The sequence below is a fragment of the Conger conger genome, chromosome 8 (genome assembly GCF_963514075.1).
Source record: "Conger conger chromosome 8, fConCon1.1, whole genome shotgun sequence".
Taxonomy (NCBI): domain Eukaryota; kingdom Metazoa; phylum Chordata; class Actinopteri; order Anguilliformes; family Congridae; genus Conger; species Conger conger.
The window spans coordinates 38,730,947-38,755,675 of NC_083767.1; the positions used below are offsets into that span (position 1 = coordinate 38,730,947).

General features: G+C 39.5%; 1 protein-coding gene across 1 annotated transcript; it reads right to left on the reverse strand.

Moving 5' to 3' along the window:
• Window positions 1-9,177: 9,177 nt before the first annotated feature.
• On the reverse strand, window positions 9,178-15,671 carry LOC133134613 (tetraspanin-6-like). Its single transcript, XM_061250832.1, has 9 exons — window positions 15,514-15,671; window positions 13,683-13,745; window positions 12,974-13,087; window positions 12,149-12,223; window positions 11,378-11,470; window positions 11,132-11,260; window positions 10,647-10,685; window positions 9,938-10,021; window positions 9,178-9,650 (listed from the first exon to the last, which is right to left on the reverse strand). Exons 1-9 carry the CDS (start codon window positions 15,571-15,573, stop codon window positions 9,525-9,527), a joined length of 783 nt encoding a protein of 260 aa, XP_061106816.1. The 5' UTR covers window positions 15,574-15,671; the 3' UTR covers window positions 9,178-9,524.
• Between the last annotated feature and the right edge of the window lie 9,058 nt (window positions 15,672-24,729).

Sequence of the window (24,729 nt, forward strand, 5' to 3'; positions counted from 1 at the left end):
ATCCCAAAATTATACATATATATAATCTAAATGTTTAATGCTAGTGGTTTTTATTATTTAGCTTAATGTATAACCATTTTGCTAAATGTAGAAAGCTAAAATGATTTTTGAATTTGTGATGTTTCAAATATATGCCGCCTCACAGCAAGGAGGTCCTGGGTTCGAATCCCTGTCGGCCGGGGCCTCTCTGTGCGGAGTTTGCATGTTCTCCCCGTGTCTGCGTGGGTTTCCTCCGGGTACTCCGGTTTCCTCCCACAGTCCAAAGACATGCAGGTTAGGCTGATTGGAGAGTCTAAATTGCCCATAGGTATAAGTGTGTGAGTGAATGGTGTGTGTGCCCTGTGATGGACTGGCAACCTGTCCAGGGTGTATTCCTGCCTTTCGCCCAATGTATGCTGGGATAGGCTCCAGCCCCCTGCGACCCTGTTCAGGATAAGCGGGTTCAGATAATAGATGGATGGATGGATGGATGGATGGATGGTTATATTTTCAAATAAACATTTAACTAAGTGTTTCATACTGTCATGGTGGGAGGTAATGACCTATTGTGACCACCAGAGGGCAGGGGCTCATTGTTTTCACTTGGACTTCATTAGCGCCAGGGGAATCCTCCTCCTGAGAGTATTTAAACCCAGTGCTGGCAGTCCTTCAACGCTTTTGTGTTAAACTGTTCGCTCTTGCGCAAAGCCGGTAAGGCACAAGGTAGACTGTGAATTTACGAGTCAGGTACTGTGCTGGTGTATGGTTTCGAATTCGTTTGAAAGTTAAAAGGTAAGGAAGGCGTACAGCTGGTACGCCTTCCTAAAGGGTCTTTGTTTTCTTCTTTTTATTTTCGGGCTCGTGTGAGCCAGTGGTTGAGGGACGTTGTCCCCGGTAAATGTATTTTGGTATGCATTTTTTCCTGAGCTGCGCCTCAAGGGTTTCATTTTCTTGCCTAGTATTTTTCGCTAGGTAGTACTTTATTTTTGATCCTCGGTATGCGACTGTCAGTGCCCACTTATTAGCACTAATTTTGGTTGGGTGGTTCGCCCTGTTTTTCTAAGGGTTGTTTTATTTTCTAATAGCCGTTTTGGGCTTTATTTCTGTTTTGATTCTATTTCGTTTCTGTGTATCCCTATTCCTCTTCCTCCCGGGATTTAGTGGGTTTTACCCTTAGTCCCTTCTGGCTCTCCGCCCAGCCCCGATATCAAACATACATTCAGCTAAATGGATAAGCATTTTCCTAAATAATAAAAACCTATACGAAATTAAACCCTTAGCTTATACATATAATTTTACAATACCACATTTAACACTTGTGTAGTGGCACTCTGTTTGACTAACTTACTTCCTTTTCTGCCATTTGATGCACATGGTAGAAAACAGGTTGTACGCAGCAATAAAGTCAGTTCCAAACCAGTTTGCCTTTTTTGGTTGTTTACTCCAAAATAATCCATATGAACAAACATACATGTCTTGTATTCTGCTGCTGCTGGCTTTGTCTGCTGCTGGTAAAAACCATATGTTCTCCCAGCCACATGCATACCTCCCCCCTTCTCCAGCACTACCTATATTGCCTGATTAAAGTGTGTCTCCGCCAGGTGCATTTGGTTAACCAATTACAGCCTCTCCTATAGTGCTTAAGGTGTGCCCCCTAGTGCCCAAAGATAATCAAACTATACAACTACAATAACCTACTAGAAATAATTAATCAAATGGCTTCTACAACTTGCACCTGTCATTTCAAACATTGTAAATGTAGGGGAAATGTATTTTTTTGCTAAATGTGAGAGAATGGGATATTTTACTTAAATTTGGAAAAAATGCACAGAATATCCCAGTCATGAACCATAACCACTAGGCTACAGCTGCCCAGGAAAATATTTCATCCCACATTGTCTGTTATGTGGCATTATTTTCCATTTTCTATCCTGTGCATATTTAAAATGTATTATTGTGAGGGAGCAGGGGCGAGAGACCAAGAGCGACCGGGAAAGGATCACAAAGTTATCAACGATAAGTCGGATAACCACTAAAATAGGCGAGGAAAGAACAAGAAAAGGGAACCAAACTCCCCGGCGTTCTGCCAACAGAAAATAAAAGCTGACCTGAGCTATACTGGTCAGATGAAACAAAACAAGATATTTTACTGGCAGGTTTGGAAGGGGCTAAACTTTTACATTACATTGGCATTTGGCAGACGCTCTTATCCAGAGCGATGTACAACAAAGTGCATACCCATAACCAGGGGTAAGTGCGCTGAAAGACCCTAGAGGGAAGTACAATTTCAATTGCTACCCGTACAACAAAGATAAAGGACAAGGGCCCATTTAAAAAAAAAAAAAAAAAATTTTAATCAACAAATAAACAAACAAAGCAAAAGTGACCAAACTTAACTATCCAAATACTGCTTACCTAGCCAACGAAAAATACCGAAACACTATGCAAATCACAAAGACAACAATTAAGGTTCACAGGGAGGTAGGGAGGGATGGGGAGAGGTGCTGCTTGAAGAGGTGCGTCTTCAGTTTGCGCTTGAAGGTGGGGAGAGATTCCACAGTTGACCTCAGCGGGGAGTTCGTTCCACCACCGTGGAGCCAGAACGGACAGCAGTCGTGAGCGTGAGGTGGAGGTTCGGAGAGGGGGAGGTGCCAAGCGGCCTGTGGAGGCTGAACGAAGAGGTCTGGCAGGGGTGTAGGGTCTGATGATTTTTTTGTAGGTAAGCTGGAGAAGACCCCTTGACCCCCTGAGCCCTGAGGAACTCCTGTGGCAAGGGGCCGAGGTGTCGATACTGTACCAACCCAGGCAACCTGGAAGGAGCGACCAAAGAGGTAGGACTCAATCCAGTCCAGGGCTGTGCCACAGATGCCCGTTGCTGACAGGGCGGACAGGAGGATGGAGGGATCCACAGTGTCGAAGGCAGCAGAGAGATCTAGAAGAATGAGGACAGAGGAGAGGGAGGCTGCTCGTGCGGCATGGAGCGACTCACTGACGGAGAGGAGCGCAGTCTGTCGAGTGGCCCGATCTGAGGCCAGACTGATGGGGGTCTAGCAGGTTGTTAGAAAAGAAAGAAGAAAGTTGAGTAGAAGCAGCTTGTTCTATGGTTTTAGAAAGAAAAGGAAGGAGATACCGGGCGGTAGTTCTGGATGATGGAGGGATCCAGGGTAGGCTTTTTTAGCAACGGAGTGATGTGGGCCCTCTTGGAGGATGCGGGAAAACAGCCGGAAGACAGGGAGGAGTTGACAAAGGAGGTGACAAATGGGAGAATGTCTGGTGTGATAGTCTGGTGTGATAGTCTGGAGACTTCATGCGCCAAACTCTGCCACTCGCTCTTCAAAACAGAAGCAGAACCCAGAACAAAAAAACAAGGGTAGGTTTTCAGGAACTAACCAACCCAAAGGAAACAAACAAACTAGGTCCCTAGACTTCTCTATTTCTAATTTCTAATTTTTAAATTCCAACTGAATGCTTCTCAAGAATAAAAGCAATTCAGTCCTAAACCTCTCTATCTGACTGTCTCCCTTGATACCTTACCAGCTCTGTGTACATGTTAAACTGAAACACCAAAGCTCAGAGCAGTGCCAGGAAGAGTCTTAAATAGCTCTTCAAGCAGGTGACTGCAATCAGCCATGATTATACCTGCATTCCACATGCGGGAGGCAATTACTCCTGCTGAGCTAAGCTGGCAAGCCCTCTAGAGGTCTAGATAGGTAAATACAGGAATTTTCAGGAGTAGACAGAGAGAAACCATGACAGTTATATTTTCACTTAGTGTGTCTGGAGCACACTGTTCTTACCAAATCAATTCCTTCATTCCTTTTCCAGCTGTCCTCTGTCCTGGCCAAATAACTACATACCAGAATGACCCCAGCAATTTAAAGACAACCAAATACCAAAAAACATGTTCAGATTACAGGCTCAAATTCTGCCTAAATGTGACAGATCAGTTTTTTTCTGAGCTATGTAAACACAAAAATCTGATCTTTTCATCTGAGATTCAAGCCACTTCCCTATGTCATACTAGATCAGATACATATCCAAAGCATTATTGCCCAAACTCTGTTCAGTTAATGGTAACACTGCATGCACCAACCAGAAGCCAGGACCCAGTGTGGTTCTGAAATTTTGGCTTCCAGCCATGCTCATCATAATTCATACACTGAATATTTCACCTGAACACTGCAAATGACTTAATTTGGCTGAGTAATGGGAACGATTTACTCTCAAACATGATTAAAAAAATCCAGGCTTAAAGTACAATGTACCTCAGCAAGATATAAAAATACATAAAAATCATACAACAGGATCAACAGCAAAGAATATTTACCGGAAATGTACAATAAGGGCTGAGAAGGTCTTAAGAGAAAGCTCTCAAGCTTTTATGTTTGACAATTTATTAATGAAATTCAGAAACTTACTCCAAACAAGACGTTTAAGACAATCAGGAGTGATTTGGCCATCTTGAGGAACTGGAATGAACAACGAAAAATCCACCTCATCATAATTTCTTTCTATAATACAAGGTCACATGTTAACTTTGAATTGAACAGGGATGTGACAATGAATGTTTTTTTTTTTAAAGTAAAGTGGGCGTATGACAGCCAATACACTACATTAGATTATGTTTTACACTCTATTGTGACAAGGAACAAAGAGTTGTGACGATTTTGAATCCAGATATTGCAGAGCTGTAATTAAAATACATGTTCTCACAGTAGCCTATAATTCATTTTTAGACCAGTGGAAAATTGCTATTAGACAACATCACATACTGACCTACCAGTAACATTTTAACAGTGTTCTTACCTGTGGGACACAGTCTACACACATAGAAAGTGCAGTTGTATCACCTGCACAAAAAAGAGAAGAATATTTCAACAATGCAATGGCAAAAATGTGATAATAATAAAAATGAATTAAACTAAAACTAAAATTATCGCATGTAATCATGGACACTGATTAATAATGCTTTGTGTAAACTAGTTTTAATGAAGAGTTACGCCTTTTTGCATCCGCAAAGGACTGGACAAGCATTGTTTTTCTTTCTGTACAGGATTTTGTGATAGATATTGTGTTTTATCTGTGCTGTGTGTTTCTTACTGTATTTGTTTGCTCTGCTGCACCTGAACAGCAGGTCCACTGCAGGCGCACTAATCTGGAGTGTAAAATGAAGTACTAATCTGGAGTGCAAAATGAAGTACTAATCTGGAGTACAAAATGAAGTACTAATCTGGAGTACAAAATGAAGTACTAATCTGGAGTACAAAATGAAGTACTAATCTGGAGTGTAAAATGAAGTACTAATCTGGAATGCAAAATGAAGTACTAATCTGGAGTACAAAATGAAGTACTAATCTGGAGTGCAAAATGAAGTACTAATCTGGAGTACAAAATGAAGTACTAATCTGGAGTACAAAATGAAGCACTAATCTGGAGTACAAAATTAAGTATAAATCGGGAGTACAAAAACTACTAGGAATGGAACGGACCTCAGAATACCAACTGTTCCATCTGGTTTTGAATTGCTGAACTGGGAGCTTTACTGGTAGGTCTAAACATTTCTCCCTGATTACATTCATATTATAGTATAGCTTTCTCTTCTGATAGTGTGTAAATGGATAATGGTTTGTGTCATCTGACTTGACCACAGATATGCTGACTTTACCAATTCCTTTTCTATTTCCTTTATCATCAGACCAGGACGCACCATGACCCATTCTCACACTTAAAAGCCTGAAAATGACAAAAGAAAAAGTGAAAGTCTTTTTTTCTCTGCTTATTGTGCAGCTTCTCTAGAAAAAGGTTGGGCTTGTGCAAATGTTGTGCGAATGTAATTTTAATATGAATAAAGTTCTAATTGTATTTTATATTTTATTAAGGAAAACAAGCTGTTCTACAGTGCTTGGTCTGAGGTAATGTCCATTTTCTTGTGAATTTAATCTTTCCTAAAAGCACCATTTATACAGTACATACCGCCCCAGGTGTCCACAGTTTTAGCAATTAAAACAGCCTACCAGCTCTGTATTGATATTCAGATCTAATTAAATGCTAAATTGACTGCATTTATATAGCACTTTTATCCAAAATGCTTTACAATTGACTCATTCATACACAACTCACACAGCAACGGCAATGGGCTGCCACGCAACCAGCTCAGGAGTTGTGCTATATATGGTCTGTGTAGAAAAAAAAACCTTTCCACTTGGTTATTTCCAGTCCGTCAGAAAGAGAAAACATTGCAAAGTGTGGTGGAAATTTCCAGTTATCTGTAAGCCAAGCAGTGAGAGGAATGTGGTCACACTTGACTTGTGGTTTTTTTTTTTGCAGAAATTAGCAGTTTTTTACCACCACTTTTTTATTGTACTGTAATAGACAACACTTGGCAACAGCATCCCCTGAGGTAAAATTTATTTTTTAAAAATTTGATTTAAAAAAAGATATATTAAACAATAGCTTCAGCTCTAAAGGCAGTCCAAAGAAGGACTGCGCTGTCGCTGTAGCTAATGCACATTTACTGACGTATATGCATGAATCCATGCCCCTCTGAAACATGTCAACATGTTTTTCCAACAGCAGACGCTTAAATAGGTCAGACCACATTTCCACAGCATGGGGTTTTTTCCCTACCCAGAAAGGAGCACTTCAGCCTTGCCAAGCAGTCAAAAGACCTATTGTTTTTTTCTAGAATGTGCCCTGTTTGTTTTTAATGATGGCCATTAACACTAACATTAACTAGGAAGTTAGTATGTATGGTATGTAAATGGTGCATTTAGGATGTATCAAAACCCACGTTTGCCAGTTCAATGGCAGATAATACGAGCGAAAGGGAGCCATAAGGTTCATTCACATAACAGCAATTGGCTGCCATTAGCTGCCATGGCTGCCATACAAGTCACCAACAAGGCACCAACCTACATTATATATTGTTGTTATAGTTAACCTTTATTGTAATGTTCCACCACACAAACACAATAATGATCTTTCCCTTCTGTAATCATGATATACTTATATTTAGCTTAATACCTACATTTATTTCCCCCTATTAATATTGCATCCTCATATAACAATGTGAGACGGGTGCGTGGTGGGTTGGACCCAAAATGCACGACTCAGAAACAAGGGTGTAATAAAGTCCCGTCAGGGCTTTATTCAGGGAATGTCCAGTGAGCGTAGTCAAAAAACAAGCAATGTTCATACATGTAAAATCCAGCCAAAACCAAAGTACAGTACTGAGGGAGAAGGCAGTCTCGTAATCGGTACACAATGCAAAAAGTCCAGTAGCCAGGAAAGCTGTGAGCGGGGCAGAAGTACAGGCGGACGGTAGGCAGGCTCTGGGTCGATGACAGCGCAAGAGTCAAGACTGAAGTCTGCTCCGCGGGGAGCAGGGGGTTTACTATATGTGTGTTTGCATATTTTATTTTAATGCATAGTTGTTTTATTATAGTGTTTTGATACCTACGTCGTATGTTGGTGCTAATACACTTTACATAGATTTGGCTTTCAGCTGCAAAACATCTAATAAATAGAGCTGTCAAATCATTTTTAAAAGCTGCTATAAAAAGCAAATGTAATAATCCTATACAACTGAGGGTTGCATATTAATTAATTCATGAATTTGCTTACTTTTTATGTATAGTGACTAATAACAAAGACATTTCCAAGAAAGATAAACAAATTTCAAATTCATCAGTGAAGACTTATCTTCTTCAAAGCACATCTCCATTCATTTGCTTAGATTAGCAACAGCACAAGTTCCAGCTATACATCTTAAAGAATTAAAAGTTGTTATTGAGACGGGTGCGTGGGGGTTGGACCCAAAATGCACGACTCAGAAACAATAGTAAGATAAAGTCCCGTTAGGGCTTTATTCGGGACGAGTCCCAGGAGCGTAGTCAATACAAACAAAGTCCATACACGAAGATCCAGCCAAACAAATACAAAACGAACAAAAAGCACGGTGCCGAGGGAAGAGGCAATCTCGTAGTCGGTAGGCGTGCAGGGAGGTCCGGTAGCAGGAGAGCAGTCAGCGGGGCAGATGAACAGGCGGACGGCAGGCAGAGGCGTAGTCGTGGGCGAAGCGGGAGTCGAAACCATGAAACAATCAGCGGGGCAAAAGTACATAAACGGTAGGCGGGGACGTAGTCGAAAAACAAAACGAAGGTCACAAAACAGAAATCAATGGTCGATGGTCAGTAACAGGCGTGGATCGTAACGTGTAATCAAGACAGTAAGTAATGCTCAAGAGTTGCGTGAAAAGACAGAGGCAGACAATTTCGCAGTGAACAGTTGCGCGACTGGGCTATAAATGCAGGTGTAGACAGGTGTAGACAATTAGTAAGAGCGTAGCAAGGAAATGGAAAACAGGTGCGATGGATGACAAGTTTAACAAGGAGATTAGTAATCGTTAGTAATAAACCTATCCTGCCCTAGCATTAGTAAATTAGTAAATGACATGCACGAGAAACGTAAGGTAACATGAACACATGATTAGTCTTGTTAGTTTCTACCCAATCCTGATCTAGCGTTAGTAGTTTTAGTAAATAGACAAATAGAACATAAGGGGAGTGAAGGACAGAACGAGAGAGAGAGAGAGAGAGAGAGAAGGCGGAACGCAAGGTTTGCGGAAAAACATGTAAAAGTGTATGCATAACAACGACCAGTTAACTAAACAATAAACATGCATCGAAACATAACACAACGCGAAACTAAGACGATAATCACTCAACATAACCAGGTAATAAAATCGTACGATAACATAACTAAACATGACAAGAAAATAAATCGTAACGAAACATAACTAAACAACATGACGAACCTAGACAACATAATACATGATAAAACACTACGTGACTAAGACAACATGAATAAACATAAATCAACATAAAACATGGTGAGACAGACCTGAAACGTGACAGTTATTTAATCTGACTGCATTGCTGCATTTTCTTGCAAGTGGGTGATAACCTGGATTCAGCCAATGCGTTTCCCATATAAATGCTCCATTGACTACAAAATGTACTTGTGAAAAAGAGGAAGATTTGTTCCATTTAATTTTATTAGTCTGTAACTTAATACTTAATTTGTCCAGGTCTCCCTTGAAAAAGGTGCTTATCTCACTAAATGATGGTGCTTATCTCACTCTAAATGAAGGTGCTTGTCTCGCTAAATGAAGGTAAAAAAAGATTGAATCCAAACATGTGATATGTAATATCTTTAATACGATAGATTGCAAGTAAAATAAATCAACCTTGGCAAAGCCACAAAAGAAAAGAAATGCAAGTAAAACAAACCAACAATTTTTTTGTCCAAACTCATTGGGGATTCCACTTAAAAAAGTATCATTAACCCTTCTGGTAATATGGTACCATAATTATTATTGTATTCGTTATTGATTCTGCTTGACTGCTTGGTAGAGCATTTGGAATGTTTCCATTTAGATTTTTTCTTGGTGAGTTAATAGATTCAAATATTTTATCCAAAAACATAGCAAAGCTGACTATGCGCACAAATATGTATCCCTGGACTTAGTACGCAATTCCCTGGACTTAGTACACAGATCCTTTGTGCAGATAGGTGTTCTGGAGGGGGTTTGGAGCTTCGCAGAAGGTTGCGGTAGCAGGTCGATTTTTGATCTGGTAGGTAAGCATCAGGTGTACTATTGTTGAAAATACCTGCAAGAGAAGATGTAATAATGAAAAAAGTGAGCTGTTGTTTTCCAGTTGTGCTGCATTTTCCGATTTGCAGCATCCTCTGAAAATCAATAAGTGCTGTTAACCTGCTGCTCCACTTAGGAGCCATTTTGAATGATAATTTATGAGGAGGTAAATTGACCGAGAACACTGACACTGTTCCTGACCCAGGTTATGTGGTGGGCTCAGTTCTCATTTATCGTACAAACAATTCCACCGGACAGATATATAAAACCACTACTGAAGAACACCAATAAACTAAAACGTACCACAACAATCGTAAATGTGACACAGAGTCCAACCAATAATCTGGCCCCCATCTTAATGTAGTTCAAAATGAAGTGTCCGCAGGGCTGAAAACAAACAAGGTTACATAACATTAAACACAGACATTACTCATCAGACCAAATACCTAATTGTTCTGTGCTCAATTGAGCTTGCCTGGTGAAATTGAGCCAACGATGATGATCAGAAGGCAGGGTTTGCACTTTTTTAAGGGTATTTGATGCATTCCAATACACAAGTAATGCATAGAAAAGTATTTGAATCCAAAACAATTACGTATTTGATCCAGTTCTGTTACTAATAGAAACAATGTTTTAAAATGTGCCTAAGTACCCGTTGTACGCACTTATATTCCAAATGTTGAAGCACTTTTGTGTGGAAATTGGAAAATGTGAATAGGCTTTGGCTACAGCACAGCACAGGTGGACAGAAACAATGGCCCTGGAATTCCAATTACACTGAAGGTCTAGTATCTCTGCCTCCCCTAAGACTACACAACAATGAAACAACTTTCAGTGCATGAGTGAGTCTGCATTTGGATGTCCTTCAATTGATCCATTTGAAACCGTAGCCTATTAGTCATGAAGTAGCCCCTCCCTCTTTGCAGCACTGCACATATGGAGAATAAAGATTTTCTCAGAATAAAGGGAACATGGAAAAAACATGCTTGTATCAAGGCAACAAGACGGTTACCTCCTTGTACACCTCCACCTTTGATCTGTCCAAATATGTCTAGGGAGGGAAAAACATGCGGAAAAGTGAGTGACGTAAGAGATTACTTCTTCTCACATTTTGTACATTTCATTTCATAGGTCAGCAGGTGTAGCATAGTGGTTAAGGTACAGGACTGGGACCCACCAGGTTGGTGGTTTGATCCCCAGTGTAGACACAATAAGATCTGCACAGCTGTTGGGCCCTTGAGCAAGGCCCTTAACCTTGCATTTCTCCAGGGGAGGATTGTCTCCTGCTTAGTCTAAATCAACTGTAAGTCGTTTTGTATAAAAGCGTAACCGAATTACATGTAATGTAATTTCCGTCTTACACTGAGGGAAGACGACAAGGTTGCTAAAACACTTGCAGCAACTGACAGCTGTGAATCAGACCACAAACAAACAAGTGGAAGTTAAGTTTTATGGAAAGTCACAACACAGTTATATCCAGTGGAGTACTGAACCTACCCAAGAGTTCCTTGGTAGTTCTACACTGCGGCATTTTGAGGCCCTGTCTTCATAGTCTGGAGGGCAGTGGCATGTCTCAGGAACAGAATCTCCCCAGTCTTCATAACCCAGGAGTCCACAGCACTCAAGCTGTTGGTCAGTGGAGAGATCATTAGATAAATCTACCCACAAAATATGAACAGGTGGACGTATGTTTATGAAAAGGCTTATCATGCCAGTGATGACGCTGAAGGACGTATTGTTTACCACAGTCTGCATCTTGTTGAGGGCTTTTTGGATCTTGTGATCAGCCGTATTCAATGGAGTCAGTTGTCTCAATTCAGCCTCTAGGTTGTTTGTCTTAATATAACACAAACAAATGGTTAAGGGATTTATCTAATATGTTGCTGGTGAATTATAAATATGCTTACACAACAGTCAAGAAAGTGCACTCTGGTAAATGAAAAATTAGCCCATTAAATGTAAAAAAAAATCAATGCTCTGCAAATGCTCTACTGTAAAAGTGGACGACTGTAAAACTGGACAACCTGAATAAATCCAATTCCTTAGCTCACCTAAGGGTATCCCTGAGTACCACATCTTACCTGGGTACCCCATCTTATCTAAAAAGCTGTGGCTACAGGTTTTTATTTTAGCCCAGCAATACAACACACAATTCTACATATCAAAGTCTTCATTGAACACCATGATTAGTTGATTAGCCGTATCAGGTGTCTTAGAGTCCTCCTAAAACAAAAACCTGCACCCACACCAGCCCTTTTTGGATAAGATTTGGCACCCCTACATGAGATACTATGTTTGGCACACTGTCCATTGGCACAATGCAATAACTCAGCAGTGCACCAGAGCTCTCTGGTCCCAGCGTTACCATAAAAGGAATCCCCACTATCACTGAATAGAAAATATGTTAAAACATGCATACATTTTGCAAATAATCACACAATGTCTCATTAGTAATAGTTGAATATCACTTACTAAACAGTCCCGTTTAGCAAAATTTAAAAAATACATTTTTACCTCGTTGTGGAAAGAATTCAGGACAATCAGACCTCGGATACATCCCATGGTGTGAAGGACCAAAAAGACATTATACTACAGAAATAAGTACAAGTTAATATCATCAATCATCTCACCAATTCCAGGGGTAAACAATGCGCAGGCACAAAGCACTGCAGAAAATAAGTTTAATTAGTATAAATACGCAAAACATTGTGATAAGTACCATATAACAGACACAGATTATTCTTTAACAACAGATCAAGTGTCATGTTTGTTTTTAGTCCTATTGTGCATGTTGTAAACCTTGTACATTTATACATTCATAATTTCAATGTTATTATTATTATTGTATACCTGTTCAGAAATACTCACATCTTTGGATTATCAACTTTTGCCAAAGAAATATTAGCACAAATGCCTCTATCAAATTAAAAATAACATCCAGGCAGTCAGTTTCCATTTTAGTACTGTCAAACTCCAGTTTTTGCTTTCAATGTGCTTTGAGAGTTGAAGTACTGTACTGACCTGTTGTTGTCTATCAGGCATCTATTAATGACAATTGCTTGTTTTGCAAAATCTGTTGTTACTATTTGGTACTTCCTTTAAGCAGTGTCATATTTACTTCTGATCATACAATTTTTCTAATTGATCTTTGATGCTATATTTGGTTGTTGACCTTTGCTGTAGCAATTTCTGGAATTGTGTGTACAGTTGATGCGTTAAGAAAAAGAGTTGAAAGTCCAAATACATACCTCTGAATTCAAATATTCAGAGATTTATTTGGGCTGAAGATATAGGTAAATGTACTGTTAAATGAAATGAAGAGAAATGCACAGCACCCACCACCCTCAGTGCCCACAGCTTCTCCTTGCAGGTGGCGTAGGCCCCGAGAAGGGCAACTAGAATGATGATGGATCCAAACACGTAGCACAAAACGATTCCAGAACTGTTGTCAAACTGCAAATCCGTACATATTATAGAGACAGTTATAGAAACAGCTGTAACCATCCTGCTCCTACACACCTTCAAATAGCAAAACTATGTACCACCTTATGCAGTTTGGCTCTGGATAGGGTGGTATACAGGACCACAGCAATAAACATGTCAAACTATGCATCATTATTATTATTATTATTATTATTATTATTATTATTATTATTATGCATCAATGCCAATGTTTTCTATTAAAATGTATTTTGTTTTGATACTGGATGCTGATTGACTGAGGCTGCATTCTGTGTTTATAAATCCAGTACAGTAACTGTTCTTCACACAGCCCATCTATAAACAGTATTACTACTCACTACAAATAATGTTAATTATGTAATTATTACTATAGGGGAATATCAATGAATTGTTTCTATATGCTGTAACATTTGTACAGTCGCCTCTTCCCGTGGTGTGGAACACCTGGCTTGTAGCCGTGACCTCATTCACATACAACACTGCCAAACCTGCCGCTTCGCTTAAATGAACGATGGGTTATAATCATGCGACTGGGGCAATGAGATTAGCATCTTCACATTCCTTTCACTTCCTTTCACTTCCTTACGTCTTTAGCTTCATCACTCAAACTTGCCAGGATCCCAATAGTCAGGGTGATGCATCCTAGAATCTGGAAAAACCACAGCCTGGATCATTTTCCAGCATCACAGTGTTATTACAAGAGCCTTAAAATGTTATGTCTTAGATTGCCTGTGAGCAAAATTAATTTGACATCCATTTTTCTTTTACAAAGTTGTCTTTTCTTCTATACCAAAAAATTATGTGTAAAACTGTGACCAATGTAATGTCACTTGCTGTGTATAAGACACTTTAATGACTTTAAAAAAAATGAGAGAAAACACATTTTCAATTATAACAGTTTTTTTCAATCATTTTCACACTTGTCTCAATACCATGTCCACTTTTTCAAAACTCTTCACATAGTGTGCTTTTGAAACATGCACCTGAAACATTAACCTTTGGTGCAAAATGCACTTCAACCACTAAAACACTTAATATTTCACCCAAAAGTGACTCATGCTGCAATAAAAGCATATGCTTTGTCACATAAGACGACTTTGTCACTCAATGTTCAATGAACTACAAAACACAAACAACTTGGAGCATTACTAAATACATATATTATGTGTTTCCCTTTCCTCTATTTTTGCATCCACAAATATTTCAAGCCAAGCAGCTGAAGACATTTTTGATCTGTTGGTTTGCCTCTCACAATAGATGTCATGACTGAGTGTGGTAAATTTACAGTAAACTGTAAATGAAAGAATTTTTTACTATATTGGAAACCCAGAATGACAATTTTTACTGTGTAATGTAAAACAATATATGATGAAGAAACAAATCACAAAAGCAATTGTATTCTTCAGAGGGTTTACAGTATTTTGACGTTTGTTCTCACAGTGCAATATACTGTAATTCAGAAAAGAATACAATGAATGCAAATGCCAATCCAAAGATGGCCCCTTTTGGATATGTGGTGACGGGGCACAAACAAAAAAGACCTGGGTAGGTTGTTCACTGAAATGACGGCCAGGTGTTTCAACAGTACATATACAGCAGTAATAGTGAAAATCTCTTCAGTGACTATATCTATATTTTCCCTATATACATGCACATTTCAATGCAAGTATGACCACACTTTTGTATCAATGGTAACAAGACTGCAAACAAAAAAATTGAATAAACTGAATAAACTTTCTGCTAAAATCAGAATTATCTGTCTTACGTATTTCAAGCATTTAGTTTCATTTTTTCTGTCAAAATGCAACATATTTCCATCCACAGTGATTCGAATTTTATTGGGTTTTGAACTGAAAGTTTACTGTTTTGAACAGAGTATCTAAATGTCAGCAAATGTCTTGCTGGTAGTGAACACTGACTGAGAGAGGTATTCATGAATTTTGGAAGAAGTGGTGATTGAATGCCTTTAGTATGAAAGCAATGCAAAAATATCCACAGTTTAGTTCACAAAGTCTAATGATATGGTGAATGTGTTGAAAAAGTGGACATAGTATTGAGACAAGTGTGAAAATGATTGTAAAAAACTGTAACAACCATCATAACAATGAAATAATACGTGAGCTGCACAAAGTACTGACTCCAGTAAGAGATTTAATTTAAAGATTTCATAACCTAATAATAATTCCTCAAGACGTTGCTGATTGAACAATATGAATCACAGGCACATACATATGCGTATTTCTGTACTACGATCTGCCTGCCATATTTATTTGCATTGAATTGCATTAAAAACTGGTCACTAAATAATGAATAACATGATTTTCACGACACCTTCGAGCTTCCTTATCAATGATCCAGCATTGTAGTACCAGCTGCCAGGTGGCTGTTTATATTGTCTCATTTGTATAAAAACTTACCCCATATAGGACAGTGAAAGTGATGCATAGCCGCTTCAGACTGCTGTTCTCTTGTGCCATGGTCTAAAAGACAGTGTGCTGCAAGGTGAGATTCTGTGAGAACATCAAAAGAACTGAAAAGCGATGTTTCCACCTTTATAACCATCCAGGAAACAGGAAGAGCAGCCCCTGCCCTCCCTCAAAAAATGTATAAATGTATTTGTTCTTATGGACTGGTCAGTTTTATCATCACTTTTGCACCATTTTACCAGCTAATCACTTTCAGGGGTTGCACTAAGGGTTTGAAAGTTCTTAACCTTTGAGCAAGTAGAGCAGGTATCCTACTTTCCCAAATATTGAACTCACGTGCCCATAAATAAAACCAGATTACGCTATAAAACATGTTTCTCCTTATTCATGTTCATTCTTACATTTGAGTAAATTTTGCCTCAAAGGTAGTAGCATTTAATTGTACTATTTCATAATTTAAAACATTATTAGCACACTGAAGTCACTAATTACAGTTTTTTACAATCGTTTTCACACTTGTTTCAATACCATGTCCACTTTTTCAAAACACTTAACACATTCACCATATCATTAGACTATGTGAACTAAACTGTGGATATTTTTGCATTGCTTTCATACTAAAGGCATTCAATCACCACTTCTTCCAAAATTCATGAATACCTCTCTCAGTCAGTGTTCACTACCAGCAAAAGTTTGTACAAATACAGCAAATTTTATCTATATACTCTGTTCAAAACAGTAAACTTTCAGTTCAAAACCCAATAAAATTCTGATCATTGTGGAAGGAAATATGCTGCATTTTGGCAGAAAAATGAAACTATATGCTTGAAATACGTAAGACAGATCATTCTGATTTGAGCAGAAAGTTTATTCAGTTTATTCAATTTTTTTGTTTGCAGCCTTGTTACCATCTGTTCAAAAGTGATCATACTTGCATTGAAATGTGCATGTATATAGGGTAAATATAGATGTAGTTGTCACTGAAGAGATTTTTCCACTATTACTGCTATATATGTACTGTTGAAACACCTGGCTGTCATTTCAGTGAACAACCTACCCAGGTGTTTGTTGTTTGTGCCCCATCACCACATATACAAAAGGGGCCCCCTTTGGATTGGCATTTGCATTCTTTAGACTTGGTGGGGAAAATGGATGCAGCCAGAGGCAGAGGAAGAAGACGTTGCGGAAGAGCAAGAACAGTTGTGTCTGATGAAATCAGAGCCACAGTCATTGATTATGTGGTAAATCATGGTCTGTCCCTGAGGGAAGCAGGTTGAGGGTTCAACCAAACTTGCCTAGATCCACAGTGGCTCCAATAGTGAGGATGTTCAGTGAAAATATAGCTTTTTGGTATGTATTTGTTATTGATTGTACTGTGAAAAGACAACTATACAAACAATATACACTTTTTGTCATGGATCGGGCAGAGAAAACCATACTAAAATAGCAGGCTTTAATATAACAGGCAGATCAAGAGTGTAGTCCAAAAAAGGGGCCAAGTACAAAAACCAGGTGGTCAATCCAAACTGGGCAGAGGTACAGAAATGAAAAATCAGTCTGAATAGCCAGACAGAGGTACAGAAAATCAAAATCGGTCGGAATAGTCAGGCAGAAATACAGAAAATCAAAATCAGTCTGAATAGTCAGGCAGAGGTACAGAAATTAAAGACTAGTCTGAATAGTCAGGCAGACGTTGATAGCAAACAAATCCAAAAACACATAACAGAATACCACACAGGTAGCGGGGCAGGGGACATAGGCTAGAACAGAACAGCTGATTTGTTAACACAAGGAATAATAACTGACGAACTAGCCACGGAAAGACCAAACGGGCATGGTTAAATACATTCAGAAATGAACAAAAATGAACAACAGGTGTGGGAGCTGGGAAGCAGCAAATGAGGATCAGGTGAGAGGAACGACAGGAAGGAAGTCCAAATAGGGAGTGAAGGCGGAGCCACGTAATAGAGAGAAAGGAAAAACTTGTAATTTTTCAAGACTATTTAGACTGAAACTGAGATAGAGCTTTAGGACAGACATGACATCTTATTCCATGTACTGATGAACTCTACAGTGCCTAACATCCTTCTTTGTTTCTTTTTCTGTTTCTTTAAAAGCTTAAGCCAACTAACATGTTATGTAATATAATGTAAAAGTTCTATGGCACTGCTTGGACAATGCTTCACCACTAATGTGCCCATGCAAGCAAATGCAGTCAATCTTTCTAATGCTGCATCCGTATCTTCATATCTTCACCTCCAAGTAGGAGAGCTTGCATTTGCCACATCAAACAGACAGCCTGTGGAGGCGATGAGTTGGACACAAATAGAAAAATGTAAGCAAGCATCAAGGCAGAGATTGCCTTTTCCTGCCGACGCAATGGTCAACAATGAAGGCATTCTAACTTTGAATGGAATGTTGTTTTCCCAGCAGTTCTGGTGCTGGCATCTTGCATTCTGCTCAGAGACAGTTAGCAAATGGCTGTGTTTGTTTTGATTGATTGCACAAACTGTGCTAGGTATGATTCCAGTTCAGTGGTTTACTCACAAACAGGCAACCACTTGTTGAACTTTTGCACTTCACTGGAACAAGTGGGGGGGAGTAATCTAGGCCATGACCACAAACTCAGACATATTGCAGGGTCGTATGCGGTGCATGAGCACCCGTTCACCGGTCTGGCCTATATCTGTTTCTCCATCTGAACTGCACAAACATCTGTTTCTTTCACAATTAAAACACATTGAGGTCCTACTTTTTTTTACAATCGTTTTCACACTTGTTTCAATACCATGTCCACTTTTTCAAAACACTTAACACATTCACCATATCATTAGACTATGTGAACTAAACTGTGGATATTTTTGCATTGCTTTCATACTAAAGGCATTCAATCACCACTTCTTCCAAAATTCATGAATACCTCTCTCAGTCAGTGTTCACTACCAGCAAAAGTTTGTACAAATACAGCAAATTTTATCTATATACTCTGTTCAAAACAGTAAACTTTCAGTTCAAAACCCAATAAAATTCTGATCATTGTGGAAGGAAATATGCTGCATTTTGGCAGAAAAATGAAACTATATGCTTGAAATACGTAAGACAGATCATTCTGATTTGAGCAGAAAGTTTATTCAGTTTATTCAATTTTTTTGTTTGCAGCCTTGTTACCATCTGTTCAAAAGTGATCATACTTGCATTGAAATGTGCATGTATATAGGGTAAATATAGATGTAGTTGTCACTGAAGAGATTTTTCCACTATTACTGCTATATATGTACTGTTGAAACACCTGGCTGTCATTTCAGTGAACAACCTACCCAGGTGTTTGTTGTTTGTGCCCCATCACCACATATACAAAAGGGGCCCCCTTTGGATTGGCATTTGCATTCTTTAGACTTGGTGGGGAAAATGGATGCAGCCAGAGGCAGAGGAAGAAGACGTTGCGGAAGAGCAAGAACAGTTGTGTCTGATGAAATCAGAGCCACAGTCATTGATTATGTGGTAAATCATGGTCTGTCCCTGAGGGAAGCAGGTTGAGGGTTCAACCAAACTTGCCTAGATCCACAGTGGCTCCAATAGTGAGGATGTTCAGTGAAAATATAGCTTTTTGGTATGTATTTGTTATTGATTGTACTGTGAAAAGACAACTATACAAACAATATACACTTTTTGTCATGGATCGGGCAGAGAAAACCATACTAAAATAGCAGGCTTTAATATAACAGGCAGATCAAGAGTGTAGTCCAAAAAAGGGGCCAAGTACAAAAACCAGGTGGTCAATCCAAACTGGGCAGAGGTACAGAAATGAAAAATCAGTCTGAATAGCCAGACAGAGGTACAGAAAATCAAAATCGGTCGGAATAGTCAGGCAGAAATACAGAAAATCAAAATCAGTCTGAATAGTCAGGCAGAGGTACAGAAATTAAAGACTAGTCTGAATAGTCAGGCAGACGTTGATAGCAAACAAATCCAAAAACACATAACAGAATACCACACAGGTAGCGGGGCAGGGGACATAGGCTAGAACAGAACAGCTGATTTGTTAACACAAGGAATAATAACTGACGAACTAGCCACGGAAAGACCAAACGGGCATGGTTAAATACATTCAGAAATGAACAAAAATGAACAACAGGTGTGGGAGCTGGGAAGCAGCAAATGAGGATCAGGTGAGAGGAACGACAGGAAGGAAGTCCAAATAGGGAGTGAAGGCGGAGCCACGTAATAGAGAGAAAGGAAAAACTTGTAATTTTTCAAGACTATTTAGACTGAAACTGAGATAGAGCTTTAGGACAGACATGACATCTTATTCCATGTACTGATGAACTCTACAGTGCCTAACATCCTTCTTTGTTTCTTTTTCTGTTTCTTTAAAAGCTTAAGCCAACTAACATGTTATGTAATATAATGTAAAAGTTCTATGGCACTGCTTGGACAATGCTTCACCACTAATGTGCCCATGCAAGCAAATGCAGTCAATCTTTCTAATGCTGCATCCGTATCTTCATATCTTCACCTCCAAGTAGGAGAGCTTGCATTTGCCACATCAAACAGACAGCCTGTGGAGGCGATGAGTTGGACACAAATAGAAAAATGTAAGCAAGCATCAAGGCAGAGATTGCCTTTTCCTGCCGACGCAATGGTCAACAATGAAGGCATTCTAACTTTGAATGGAATGTTGTTTTCCCAGCAGTTCTGGTGCTGGCATCTTGCATTCTGCTCAGAGACAGTTAGCAAATGGCTGTGTTTGTTTTGATTGATTGCACAAACTGTGCTAGGTATGATTCCAGTTCAGTGGTTTACTCACAAACAGGCAACCACTTGTTGCACTTTTGCACTTCACTGGAACAAGTGGGGGGGAGTAATCTAGGCCATGACCACAAACTCAGACATATTGCAGGGTCGTATGCGGTGCATGAGCACCCGTTCACCGGTCTGGCCTATATCTGTTTCTCCATCTGAACTGCACAAACATCTGTTTCTTTCACAATTAAAACACATTGAGGTCCTACTTTTTTTTACAATCGTTTTCACACTTGTCTCAATACCATGTCCACTTTTTCAAAACACTTAACACATTCACCATATCATTAGACTATGTGAACTAAACTGTGGATATTTTTGCATTGCTTTCATACTAAAGGCATTCAATCACCACTTCTTCCAAAATTCATGAATGCCTCTCCCAGTCAGTGTTCACTACCAGCAAAAGTTTGTACAAATAAAGCACATTTTGCAGACATTTAGATACTCTGTTCAAAACAGTTCACTTTCAGTTCAAAACCCAATAAATTTCTGATCATTGTGGAAGGAAATATGCTGCATTTTGGCAGAAAAATGAAACTATATGCTTGAAATACGTAAGACAGATAATTCTGATTTGAGCAGAAAGTTTATTCAGTTTATTCAATTTTTTTGTTTGCAGCCTTGTTACCATCTATACAAAAGTGATCATACTTGCATTGAAATGTGCATGTATATAGGGTAAATATAGATGTAGTTGTCACTGAAGAGATTTTTCCACTATTACTGCTGTATATGTACTGTTGAAACACCTGGCTGTCATTTCAGTGAACAACCTACCCAGGTGTTTGTTGTTTGTGCCCCGTTACCACATATACAAAAGGGGCCACCTTTGGATTGGCATTTGCATTCTTTAGCCTTGGTGGGGAAAATGGATGCAGCCAGAGGCAGAGGAAGAAGATGTTGCGGAAGAGCAAGAACAGTTGTGTTGAAATCAGAGCCACAGTCATTGATTATGTGGTAAATCATGGTCTGTCCCTGAGGGAAGCAGGTTGAGGGTTCAACCAAACTTGCCTAGATCCACAGTGGCTTCAATAGTGAGGATGTTCAGGCAAACCAACAGGTACTATATAGTATTTACAGAATTCTGACTGAAGGAGTTCAATTGATGTGTATATTACAGCAGTACTGTGATTTGAGAAGTCTCCAGAAAAAGCAGATGTATCAGTGCACATTTGTCTTTGACTCACTACAGGACCCAGTGGTTACCTCACACAGTCACACAGGGGGAAGGGGAAGAATGTTTACACCTCAACAGGAGGATACAATAGTTGGGATGGTCATTGTCAACAACAGCATCAGGCTAAGAGAAATATGCAACAACATAATCGCAGACAACATATTTCCAAACATTGACAGTGTAAGCACTACAACCATTTCAAGAGTGCTACAGAAACATCAGATCAGGATGAAACAGTTGTACACTGTCCCCTTTGACAGGAACTCTGAGGGTGTCAAGGAACTCAGATACCAATATGAAGTTTATGAAGGTATATGTGAAGGTTTAGGACCACCACCCACATGAGCAGATGTCACTTCTAGATGCAATGGCTGCTGGGTGTATGGACATAACAGTGGCACACATCCAGGGCTGGATACGCAAATAGATGTTTTCGGAGGGATGTTGATGAAAATCTATGGCCAAATGCAGAGGACATGGATGGGCCAGGCCAACAGTAGACTTCTGATACTGATAGGCAGAGAATATATGTGCGAATCACTGTATATAGTGAAAATATTACTTTTTGGTATGTATTTGTTTTTGATTGTAATGTATTTTGAGTAATTGATTGTATTGTATTTTTATTTTCTGAATTACAGTATATTGCACTGTGAGAACAAACGTCAAAATACTGTAAACCCTCTGAAGAATACTGTTGCTTTTGTGATTCGTTTCTTTATCATATATTGTTTTACATTACACAGTAAAAATTGTTATTCTGGGTTTCCAATATAGTAAAACATTCATTCATTTACAGTTTACTGTAAATTTACCACACTCAGTCATGACATCTATTGTGAGAGGCAAACCAACAGATCAAACGTTTCTTTAGCTGCTTGGCTTGAAATATTTGTGGATGCAAAAATAGAGGAAAGGGAAACACATAATATATGTATTTAGCAATGCTCAATGTGTTTTGTAGTTCATTGAACATTGAGTGACAAAGTAGTCTTATGGGAGAAAGCATATGCTATAGTTATGGCAGCATTTGGGTGAAATATAAAATGTTTTGGTTGTTGAAGTGCATTTTGCACCAAAGGTTAACTGATGTGCTGAGGTGTGTGTTTCAAAAGCACAGTGTGTGAAGAGTTTTGAAAAAGAGGACATGGTATTGAGACAAGTGTGAAAACGATTGTAAAAAACTTTAATAAAGACGACATTATTTTGGTGTCCTGGTTATCTCCATGACTTTGGCACCTCTCTGAAGAAGCACCAGGACACAAACTAACCAGATAGCAACCCTGCTGAAAAAAACAAAAAAACAGCGCAAGCTAGGATTTGAAACAGTTGGTAGCTGGTTGACCAGTTCAGACCAAGCATGAAAAACATACGACAAAACTTGAAAAACCCAGAAAGCGGATTATCTCTAATCGCTTATCTCTAGCAACCATCTCACAAGTGGAATATCGACTGAGCTGCCTTTCTTTTCTGACCGAGAGAATGTTAGATTAGCTCAAGTTTTATTTGAAAATGTCGCGAGAACACCGCCCTCTACTGACGATAGAATGTAATCACACATCACCGGTTGCAGCTTGGTCGCTCTTATTCATATGCTGGTTTCACTGTTGTAGAAGATTCTGCTGCGGCGCATTCTATACGAGACATCAGTCATGTGGATTTAAAAATAAACAAACAAACAAACAAACAAACAAATATATATACACACACACAGTGGGAGCAATAATTATTTGATCCCTTGCTGATTTTGTAGGTTTGCCCACTTACAAAGAATGGAAGAAGAATGGTACAATTTTAATCATAGGTACATTTTAACATTGAGAGACAGAATATCGCAAAATAATCCACAATAACAACATCATATAAATTTCTATAAATTTTATATATTTTCACATGAAATAAGTATTTGATCCATAGAACAATAGGACTTAATACTTGGTGGAGAAACCTTTGTTGGCAAGCACAGAGGTCAGACGTTTGTTGCAGCTTTGCACAGATCTTGGGAGGGATTTTGGTCCACTCCTCTTTGCAGATCCTCTCCAAATGCTTAAGTTTCCGAGGCTGTCGCTTGGCAACTCTAAGCTTCAGCTCCCTCCACAGCTTTTCGATGGGATTTAGGTCTGGAGACTGGCTAGGCCACTCCAGGACCTTAATATGCTTCTTTTTGGGCCACTCCTTTGTTGCCTTGGCTGTATGTTTTGTGTCATTGTCATGTTGGAAGACCCAGCCACGACCCATTTTCAGTACTCTCGCTGAGGGAAGGAAGTTGTCGCCCAAAATTTCCTGGTACATGGCCCCATTCATCCTCCCCTCGATACGGTGAAGTCGTCCTGTCCCCTTAGCTGAGAAACACCCCCAAAGCATAAAGTTTCTACCTCCATGCTTCACAGTGGGGATGGTGTTCTTGGGGTTGTACTCAGCATTTCTCTTCCTCCAAACACGGCGAGTCGAGTTGATGCCAAATAGCTCTATTTTGGTCTCATCTGACCACATCACCTTCTCCCAAGCCTCCTCTGGATCATCCAGGTGTTCTTTGGCAAACTTCAGAGGGGCCTGTACATGTGCCTTCTTCAGCAGAGGAACCTTCTGCACGCAGCAGGATTTTAATCCTTCACGGTATAGTGTGTTACTGATGGTTCTCTTCGTGACTGTGGTCCCAACTGCCTTCAGGTCATTAACAAGCACCTCCTGTGTAGTACTGCGCTGATCCATGACCTTTCTCATGATCATTGATATCCCACGAGGCAAGATCTTACGTGGAGCCCCAGACCGAGGGAGATTGGCGGTGACTTTGTGTTTCTTCTATTTTCTAATAATTGCTCTGTAAAACCCCACACTAACCCAATGACGGAATTTAGCGAGGGCCGAAGGGGGTTTTGCGTGCTTGTCCTTCTGGCATTGCTGGGTGAACATTAGTAGGGTTATTACTATCCTCCGTCCAAGAACAGAGCACAATTACGTTTAAAAATATACTGGGTCCGTTGCCACGGGTCGGATATGGATTGACCTGCCCCATATCCCGCTTACGGCTGGCCTGAAACAGATCAGTACAATTCTTAATATTCTCCATTCTCAAACGGGGCCATATTGTAAGCTTAGTGGTTACTATAGTTTTACTCGTTTATCTGACGCCATTTAAGATTAGAATTTAGAAATTTGGGTTTGAAACTTACGCGAACCTCGGGAGTGATTACACTCGACTCGTACCTGCGCCACCATTACTC

Excerpts from the sequence above, each read along its gene's own strand:
- LOC133134613 (XM_061250832.1), bottom strand. The coding sequence starts at position 15,573 with ATGGCACAAGAGAACAGCAGTCTGAAGCGGCTATGCATCACTTTCACT. Across the intron at positions 13,088-13,682 it reads TGAGTGATGAAGCTAAAGAC|TTTGACAACAGTTCTGGAAT; the intron begins GTAAGGAAGTGA and ends ACGGATTTGCAG. Across the intron at positions 11,471-12,148 it reads TGAATTCTTTCCACAACGAG|ACAAACAACCTAGAGGCTGA; the intron begins GTAAAAATGTAT and ends TGTTATATTAAG.